The sequence below is a fragment of the Pyrgilauda ruficollis genome, unplaced genomic scaffold (assembly GCF_017590135.1).
Source record: "Pyrgilauda ruficollis isolate IOZ18807 unplaced genomic scaffold, ASM1759013v1 scaffold16, whole genome shotgun sequence".
In the NCBI taxonomy this organism is placed as follows: Eukaryota; Metazoa; Chordata; class Aves; order Passeriformes; family Passeridae; genus Pyrgilauda; species Pyrgilauda ruficollis.
In genome coordinates this window covers 9,866,126-9,876,020 of record NW_024514764.1, presented here as the reverse complement: position 1 = coordinate 9,876,020, position 9,895 = coordinate 9,866,126, and the positions used below count along the sequence as shown (strand labels likewise).

The 9,895-nt window shown below is 45.1% G+C and overlaps 2 protein-coding genes across 2 annotated transcripts; one reads left to right on the top strand and one right to left on the bottom strand.

Annotated features, from left to right (window-relative positions):
- Positions 1-168: 168 nt before the first annotated feature.
- TMEM186 (transmembrane protein 186) lies at positions 169-2,454 on the bottom strand. The gene is made up of 2 exons (XM_041462831.1): positions 2,430-2,454; positions 169-1,792 (listed from the first exon to the last, which is right to left on the bottom strand). The coding sequence occupies exons 1-2, from the start codon at positions 2,436-2,438 to the stop codon at positions 1,055-1,057; spliced, it is 747 nt and encodes a 248-aa protein (XP_041318765.1). The 5' UTR covers positions 2,439-2,454; the 3' UTR covers positions 169-1,054.
- A 27-nt stretch (positions 2,455-2,481) lies between these two features.
- PMM2 (phosphomannomutase 2) lies at positions 2,482-9,492 on the top strand. Its single transcript, XM_041462825.1, has 8 exons — positions 2,482-2,569; positions 2,791-2,902; positions 4,059-4,135; positions 4,709-4,800; positions 5,458-5,557; positions 6,011-6,086; positions 7,220-7,335; positions 8,361-9,492. Exons 1-8 carry the CDS (start codon positions 2,504-2,506, stop codon positions 8,463-8,465), a joined length of 744 nt encoding a protein of 247 aa, XP_041318759.1. The 5' UTR covers positions 2,482-2,503; the 3' UTR covers positions 8,466-9,492.
- The last annotated feature ends 403 nt before the right edge of the window (positions 9,493-9,895 follow it).

The window sequence follows — 9,895 nt, the reverse complement described above, 5'->3', positions numbered from 1 at the left end:
TAAACTCACAGAACCCCATTAGGAAAAGTTAAACATGAGAAATAGTAATTCAGGGTTATCCTGTGCACTTATATGACAATTTACTTAACTGATCCTTTGCTGATCCACCAAGAAAGAGGTTTCACTTCACATGAGGAAGAAATAAGGAAAGAACACTCCAGATTATTCGTGAGAGTCAGTTTATTTGCCAGTTTCAAATGAAGCTAGAACTAGAAGAGGGGTATAAGGATTTATCTTGCTTCTGACAATTCAAAAAATGTATTATATGTTATAGATGATATGTTTGGTTCTTTCTCGGGTTTAAATTCCTCATTTCTACCAAGGTTTTGGAAAAGGAGAAATCATACCAGTACCATGGAATAAGACCACAGTCCTTCATGGAGACAGGTGCTGGTTTTCCCATTCCAATGAAGAATGGCAATTTCTGTAAGAGACTCCTGAAATATTGTCCCAGCCTTTAACTTAACAGCTGAGCTGCCAGTGTCTCTTTTGCCCAGTTTCACTCCCATCCTGGAGGACCCTCCTGAGGCCAGGACAGCCCACACACCTTCCCAGTTCCCTCAATTGCACTGATATGTGAGCAGTACCCATCATATGGATGTACCAGACCAGCTTTAATTTCCAGAGGCTCCCAGCCAACCTGAAATTAGCTGAAAGAAACACTGAGTTTGAACTGAGGATGCTCTGGCAGTTCCTGCATTTCATTTCAAGAGATTTTTCATGTTTCATAAAAACCAAAGAGGCCAACAGAAACAAACAGCCAGGGTCAGCCCCAGTAATTTGGCCTCCTATGGCACATTCCAAGGACAGTTCAGACTTGGAATGCTGTGACATTACTGAATCCCACATGGAACAGGCACTCCTCACACCACACACAAGCTGCAAGACCTTTAATCCAGTGGCTGTGCCTTACCACTGTGACTCTCTACACTGGGTGCACTTACAGCAGGCTTTGCACAGGAAAAGGACAGGGATGTCTAGTTTGGTAAACTACTTAAACCTCATGGAACAATAAGCACAAAGAACACGGAAAGTCATTGGAAATGCTGCTGTGTCACACAAATTCTCCAAATATTTGAGTAAATTTCTGTCTGTCTACAATCTGGCCATACTTAATTGTAAAATACAAAGTATCTGTACTGTTATACCGCTTGAACTGGTGGAGTAGCTCATCCTTGCTATCTCCAACTTCATCCAAAGTCACCACTGTCTCTATGGGACAGTAAATATCATTACGTCTTCCCCAAAATGTCAAGTGGGCCACTCTGACAGTTTGTCCAGTTTCACTTAAGTAGATGAATCCAATAATCCTTCTGAAAAAGTAGCTCATACCATACAACATTGCCCCAGCAAAGACAGCGATGCCAGTTGTATAGAGGAGGATATTCTGGGACACCTGGCCCTGCAGGTAGAGGTAGCAGATGGGAGGCAGCATGACCATGGAGGTGGCAGTCTGCAGCAGCTTCAGCCTCGACAGGACCCTGCAGTACTTTATCCCTGGGAACCTGTAGACCAGTTTGAACTCTTCTGTCCTCCCATCCACAGCTTTCTGCTGGACCACTGCAGCAGGGGCCAAGTGGGACAGACACACAGACGGCTCTCGTGGTCTCCTGAGATAATTCCTGACACCATGAACTCGCTGGGTTTGTGACTGCAAACATTCCCACGAACCAAAAATGCAGGGCAGGCGAGCAGCTTCCCTTCTCCACGACCTCGTCCAGAGCTCCTTCTGTAGAGATCTCCCGAAAGCTGCTGCTGTGCAGACTGCAGTCCTAACAGTGCAGAGCCGAGCCTGCAAGGTAACATTGCCACGGGTCATCTTTGAGTCTCTAAAACCCAACCAGCGAGCTCAGAGTTGGTCCCTCGGGCTCCTACAAACAGTAAAGCCTAAGTAAAGTGACACTAAAGTCACTGTAACCTTAAACCAGTGTTCTGGTAGGAAACTGGTGTTTGTGCTCGCATCCCTCCCTGCAGACAGAGGGAAAACCTTGCTATCAGTGACTCAGTGACCGACCCCTGCCCACCCCCGCCTCTCGCTGGCTGCGCGATATCCCAGCAAAGCTGCTGAAACCGCCGACTCGTAAACAACCACTTCAACAGCAGTTTTAGGGAAACAGAAAAGTGGACTAAGCACGGCAAAGGGGAGGAGAGCACGATCAGGCCGAAGGAGGGAGCAGACGCTGGGAATTGCAGAACTGCGGAGCAAAGGCGGGAGGGAAGCTCCGCGCTGCCCCCGCCCTGCTGCAACACGCGCGGCCATGTGGCTGTGCAAGGACCCGACACCGAGCGGCCCGCGACGGGATGGCGACAGCGATGGAGACAGGGATGGAGACAGGGAAAGGCAAGGAGACAGGGAAAGGCAAGGAGACAGGGAAAGGACAGAAGGAGGACAAGAGGGAACAGCCCGCGCCGGCAGCCCCGGCCCTCACCGCCGCCATGGCCGCGCCGCCCCGCCCCGCCCCGCGCGCGGCCCGCCGGGAGGGCGGCCCCGCCGGCCGCAGCCATGGCGCCGCCGCCCGCAGCGCTCTGCCTGTTCGACGTGGATGGCACCCTCACGGCGCCGCGCCAGGCGAGTGCGGGACGGGCTGCGAGCCCGGGGGAGCGGGGCGGATGGCGCAGCGCGTCCCGCCCGCGGGGCCCGCCGTGTGCCCCGTGCCGCGGGCTCCGTGGGCACGCTTAACTCGTTTAACGCTGCTTAAAGCCCCGCGCGGCGCTGCGCCTTTGGGCTGCTGCTTGCGGAATGGAGGCGCTGGCCTCTGGCAAATCTGACGGCTCTGTTTTGGACCGCAGAAAATCTCGGCGGAGATGGCGGCGTTCCTGCAGCGGCTGCGGCAGAAGCTGAAGGTGGGGGTGGTGGGCGGCTCGGACTTGGCCAAGATCCGCGAGCAGCTGGGCGAGGACGGTAAGGGCCGCGCTGGTGCAGCCGGGCCCGGGCAGCCGTGAGGGGCACGTGGAGCTCGCACCCCGCTCGTCCCCCTCTTCCCTTTCCGTTAATCGTCCCTGCTTTTAATTGTCTTCCGGCTGGTGTTGTGGTGTACCCAGGCTGTGGGGAGCTAGTGCCCGGCATTCGGAAATCGCAGCCTGTTTGCACTGTGCAGGTCTCTCGGTATCAAATTTAGAGGTTGTTACTGATGGTGAAACCCTGCCTTGGTGGCAGAGCCTCGAGAGGGATTTTTCACACTGCTGGGTACAGGCAGCCGTGTGTGTGCCATAGGTGTGTGTGTGCCATAGGTGTGTGTGCCATAGGTGTGTGTGTGTGTGTGCCATACCGTGTGTGTGTGTGCCATACCGTGTGTGTGTGTGCCATACCGTGTGTGTGTGTGCCATACCCCTCCGTGTGTGTGTGTGTGCCATACCCGTGTGTGTGTGTGTGCCATACCGTGTGTGTGTGTGCCATACCTCTGTGTGTGGGTGCCATACTATGTGTGGGTGCCATACCGTGTGTGTGTGCCATACCGTGTGTGCCACACCTGTGGGCTGCTCAGCTGTCCAGCACATCCCTGAGGACCTGGTTGTGTTCGCTGTGGGGCTCTGTGTCTGTGGACTCTTGCCTCAGTCCTTTATTCTTAATGGTCTTCCCTTAACTGATGCCACTGATAGGCCCCTGTAGTGCCCAGACAGCTCAGTTGGTTTGCGTTCCAAGTGCTCTCCAGTAAACCACATCATCTTGTGTGGTGCTGAGACTCACAGCTCCCAGGCATCTGCTGAAGATCAGTGACACTGAGGAAACAAACCTAAAAGGGCAGTACTGGACTTGCTCTCAAGCCAGGCCGTGTGCCAGTTGTTCGGTCATTCCTTTACATTTAATGCAGAGAGCTGTATCCCTCTAAGTAAAACCACAGGTAAGTCAAACAAATGACTTCACGTGATTTGAGGTGTGTGTTAATCACAGTGAGAAGTGGGACTAGCATTAATCTTGTGCTTCATGCTGTGCTGCTGAAACTTTTATGCTGTAGGAGCTAATGTTTGCTGTATTTTAAGCTAATTAACATTTAAGACAATTCTGCCTTAAGCATTGAGGGGAAATGATGACTTACTGTCTTTTTGCTTTTTTGCAGTGATTGAAAAATATGACTATGTGTTCTCAGAAAATGGCCTGGTAGCATACAAAGATGGGAAATTCCTGAGCAAGCAGGTAAGTGTGAAGTTTCCAATAGTGAGAAAAAGACATTTTCTAAACAAGATTTTGATTTATTTGTACAGTGTAGTCCTCTGTAATCACCCTTTCAAAGACCAAAGTTGCTGCTGCTTTCATGTGTTAGTGCTGTTAATGGATCATTCATCTGGCATGTAATGTTTAACATAAATAATGGAGAGCAAACACTTAGAGATCCTGGCTGAATTTGCTGCCTTGACCAGTGGTTCCAGTTTACTGCAGGAACAAGCTCCATTTCTTCATGCTTGGCTGTAGCAGACATTAAATGCAGCTTTTTGTTTAGGGCTGCTCCTGTGGCACAGCTTCCTTCTGAAGCAGGTACAACTAGGAATCATATTAAAGGACAGTTTGGTGTTACAAAATGAACAAAAAGAAAAATGAGAGCCTTTAGTTAGTACCACATGAGCATCAGCTGATGTTACTGATTGAAGGCATGTTTGTTTCTCTGTGGTATTAACCATGCCTGATTACCCAATGTCTGTGTTCTCCATGTGACTTGCTTTTAGAATCTCAGATTCTGGACCCTTGGTTGAATGGTGTTTGTTTTGTTAGAGCATTCAGGGCCACCTGGGCGAGGACATCCTTCAAGATGTCATCAACTACTGCCTGAGTTACATTGCAAAGATTAAACTGCCAAAGAAGAGGTATGTGCACACAGACATCTCAGGGTGGTCCTGTTCTCCATGGGGGATATAAAGCTCAGCTCAGGGTGTCAGCAAAAAAAATGAGTAATTTCTGCTTAGGGAACAGCACTGTGTGTGTGACACAGAGCTCTGTTCCCAGCTGGAGCACAGGGCTTGAAATACTGATTCAGCACTTTCATGTCAGAGGGAAGGAAATTCACTTTTGAAGTAGGAGTGTTCCCTTGCCATGTTTGGAATTCAGGGGCACAGTGCTTTCCAGAGGTGAGAAGTGCAGCCAGAGCAGCTCTGTGTGATGTGTGAGGTGCAGCTGTGCAGAGACTGAAATGTGCTCTGTGAGGCAGGGCAGGACACTGCCCCCATTGCTGGGAATTCAGCAGCTTCACCCCAAACTGACAGCCTGGCCTGTCAGGCTCTGAGCTTGATGGGATGCTCCAGGCACACTTGTTAAACCAAATGGTACTTTCAAAAGCCAGTAAGGATGATGATGAGGTTGCCAGATTCAAAGTCCAAAAGACTTACTGGTGCCAGAGGTACCTGCATGTAGTGAGGCAACTGATTCCCACTGCCTTTAGAGTTAAATGGAAATTTACTGTGATATTTAGTGTTTTGAGCAGTTTTCTCATCTATTTTCTGTCTTGTTGATCAATTCCCTTGCAGAGGCACTTTCATTGAGTTCAGAAATGGGATGTTAAATGTGTCCCCCATTGGAAGAAGCTGCAGCCAGGAAGAACGACTTGAGTTCTATGAACTTGATAAAGTGAGTTACAACTCTTGAAAAATACCCAGCTCTCCTGGAGGAGGCAGTTTTAAAAACTTCTATAATTTGTGCAAATTTTTTTTTCATTTTAATCCTTTTCATTCCTTTTTAACTAATTTCCTCATTCAAACCTCAGGAAGTAAATAGTGTTTTGGTTTTTTTTTTTGTTGGAATAGCAAGGATTACTTGCAGAAGGGTGGGTTTGGCTCATGTTTTTAATCCAATATCCAGAGTACTGAACATCCTGCTTCTATACATGGAGTGTCTAAAAAACCCTCTCCTAGGTAAAACCATTCTTTCTCAGTGTCTTCTGTAGTGTAACCAGCCTGGGTCATTCAAATCAATAAAACCATTCTTTTTTAGAGGTGTTTTTAGGTTATCTTTTCATTGGTAAATCAGCACAGTTACAGCATGTAACTGTTGTTGGGTTTTGGGTTTTTTTTTCCTTAACAGAAGGAGCATATAAGAGAGAAATTTGTAGCTGATCTACAAAGAGAATTTGCAGGCAAAGGCCTCACGTTTTCAATAGGTAAGACTTTTGCCATTTAAAACATCAATTAATTTAAATTTCATTTAAATCATACTCTCTTATGGCTGTGACATCCCATCTCATTTGTGTGACAGGTTTCTCTGGGGGTGCTTGCAGGCAAGACTGAGCCTTTTTTTCCTCTCAGGCTTTTATTGGGACATTTTAATTGAAAATCCATCAACAAAGAGAACTTCATTTCTTGTCATCGGTTCATTGTTTTTTGATGTCAGTTGTGTGACTGATTCTGCTCGTTTTGGAGCATATTAGATGCTTCAGATTAGTCAGAGTTGTTTCTGTGAATCAGTTTTGATCAGAGCTACTCCCTCAGTGCTGTTCCAGTTGCCCTTGGTTCTTCAGCTATACCTGCTTTGTGTGGGAGGAAGGAAAGAATCCAAAAGCAAGTGCAAGCTTAAGGAAAAAAAAATTATCATAAGAGAGAATTAATTTTTGATGCATTTTTATTTTACCTTCTCTCCTAATGCATTACCACACTCCTGCCTTTTATTATTTTTCAGAATTGCAAAGTATGGTTGGCATTAGTGCTGAAGCACTAAGGCAGAAGTGATCTGCAGTGCAGCTCTCCTCTCTCCTTTATGTTGTAAATACCTTTTATAAGGTATTTATATTTATGTTGTAAATACATCTACTTCATCTGGGAATCATGCTCTTAGTATTGGTGAAGGCCAAGGGTTCAGAACTGGAACAGCTGCTGAAAGGGCTGATTTCTCCCCTTTCCTACTCTGAAAGCCTTGGAAAGTATTTTGCCTACGATTTTATGGCTGTGAATATATCAGTGTCTGTGTTCATGTGTCCTTCCTTTCTAAAAGTAAAGAGGTCAAATGTAATTCTTTTAAAAGGTTCATTTGGATAGCAGTGAGTATTTGGGAACATGCTCAGACATGGATGAGCATGAATGGATAAATAATCTCTGAATCATGTTTCTAATAACTGATACCCTATAAAACACTTTCTGTACTTGCAGGACTTAACTCCAGTATCTCACAATATTTCTGTGTCTTCTGCAAAGCTCCCTCTACCTAAAATCTTACCCAGTTTAGGTTTTTCTTTCACTTCCTCTCCCTTCAGAAATACATTGTTAAAATGAAACAAGTCTTGGTTCCTCTCTCTCCTAGGAGGGCAGATAAGCATCGATGTGTTCCCAGATGGCTGGGATAAAAGGTACTGCTTAGGAATTGTTGCCAAGGATGGATACAAGACTATTTATTTCTTTGGAGACAAGACCATGCCAGTGAGTACATTAGTTTGATATACTAATTTGAGAGCTGCTGTAATTAAACCTCAAGGAGTGCAGGTTCTAACCTTGTAACCTTAATGCTGACAAGAGCTGAAGTCAGGGCATAAACATGTCCATGTTTACCTGGCTGCAGATGGGAGGTTTTCCTTGTTTCCTGAATTGAACACAGGGTTCTTGCCTTAACAGAGGATGATTTAAAATTGAACTTGTGTAATTCTGTTAAACACCTAGGTGACATGGCTGTGTGAAACTGATTGTCCTGCTTGGTCAGTGTAGATTGATTTTTGTTGGCTGGTGTTTATTAAACATATTTATTTCCTGTTTTACTTATCACTGTGCCTCTGCTCACTACTCTGTCTGTCACCACCCTGGGGAACTGAACAGAGTCCCTTGTCCCTCATCATGGGGCAGAGCTCTGCAGGGCAATTCAGAGGCTTTTAAAAATCCTCAACAGAGACCTGACAAGAGCCTGTGAGGGCACTAGCAAGCACAAGGACTTGCTTGAAATTAAAGCTGTCTGAATATGGCAAAAAGACAGTGTCAGGCTAAGTTTTATAAGGAAAGGCTTGGTTTGATAAGAAGTCACAGTTATAAAACTCTTAAATTCCACAGGACTTTATAAATTTTAAAAGATAAAGTTTTCTAAGAAAAAAGACAAGCTTGAAATTAAAGGTTTTTTCCCCTGACATGAGCTGCAAAAGTAATCACCTGTCCCTCTGGCACAGAGCTCACAGACAGTTCATTTTAAATCCTCTAAGTGGCAGTGCAGCATTTCCAGAGAGTTGAAGTATGGCGAGCTGATGCTGACCCCGTGGAAGCAGTGTGGCAAACAGAAATTAGGGAATGAAGCTATGGATGGATTTTGGGCACCTGTGCTCATACAGGGGCAGTGCTGTTGTTCACTGAGCCTGATCACTGCAGGCCCTTGGAAAAAGTCCATTCTTTCCCTGTATCCTTTTATTTGTCCCTTTTTGTGACTGTTTTATGCTAAATAAAATTAAATCCTCTTCTGCTTCCAGGGAGGGAATGACTATGAAATTTTCACAGACTCCAGAACAGAAGGCTACAGTGTCACATCCCCACAGGATACAAGAAGAATCTGTGAAGAGCTATTTTTTAAATAAAAGACTTCCAGAATTCACACTTCCAGGACGGTTAGAACAGCAAAATAACTTGAAACATCATCTTCATTCTGTATTGGCTTTTTGTAATTGGTCATGAATAGCAGGTGCTTTGCAGGTCAGTCATTACTAAAGGGAAATGTTTTAATTGAAGACCCCTTGCTGAGTGGGGGAACACAGCAGAGCTCATTTAGCAGAGCTCATTTAGCACCATCCTTTCAGTTTCCAGTCACATAAATTGTTTTCTTTTTGCTTGGTTGTGGGGTTTGGGTTGGGTTAAATTTTGGGTTGGTTTTTAAGATACCTGTAAACTTCCTTAACTAATTAATTGAAATTTAGGGAGAGAAGGGGAGGCATAATCTGCCTCTAGTTGATTCATGGTCTCAAAATTGGCCTGCAAGGCTTAATCCCTAGTTTTTTATGTTGAGGCAGCTTTTTAAAAGATGCAGTTGGGGTTTTTTTAAAATACTTACCTTGTGCTATATGAATTAACATGAATTGTAAGACAGTTTCTTGTCTAAAACTGAAAGATGAGTAAAAGGGAAAGGTTTTATTTCTTCCTGGGATTGGGAAGATGGCACTGAACCAGAAGTCCCTGACTGCCATCCCTGGGAATGCTGGACCGGCTGGTGGCAAGGCACAAGTCAGGTCATGGTACCTACACTCAGTGCAGACCAAATCTAAACAATCATTAGATTTTTTTAATCTAAAAATTAATTAAAATAACTTCAGCACATAAGCAAAATATATTTCTGTCACTTTCTGATCATTTTCTGAGATTCCTGGTTAAGGCATTAAGGGTAGGTGAGATTTTTTCATACTACAAAAATGACCTAAATTATGTTTCTATTAAAATTCAAGTCAATGCCTGACACTGTCTAACTGTTAGTATTACTTTTCTCATCTGGCATTAGGAAAGTAATCTTGAGTATAAACGGTTTGATTTAGTAAAGGAGAATAAAATCTGATTTTATAATGAAAAAATACTGGTTGGATTTGTCATTATGGAAAATAAAATACTTGAAGCAGACCTGTTGCATGCTGCCTGTCTGTACAAAGAAATTAGTAATGTGAATTTTTCCAGTTGCAGGTTCATGGGATACTTGCACAGTAAAATGCAGAAAATAGAATGTTTGTGTACCACCTGAAATCCCCAAAAGGGCTTACAAAAACAGAGGGGGAGTGCAATGCATCAAAACTGTTTTGTCTCCCAGCACACTTCTTCCCCAGCTAATTCCTGTTTTAGTGGGAGCTGACCTGGGACCAGGACCATCCCTAGTGTAGGAATGCTCTTTAAGGACAGACAATTTAAGAGCTGCTGCATTTGTTGTTTTCAGCCCCAAACACAACATTTCTGGCTGCTGTGTCCTGGGAGCCTCCTCTGACGTGTGCTGGCCTTGTTATTTCCTAATTGTTTCTGTGAAAACATTTCC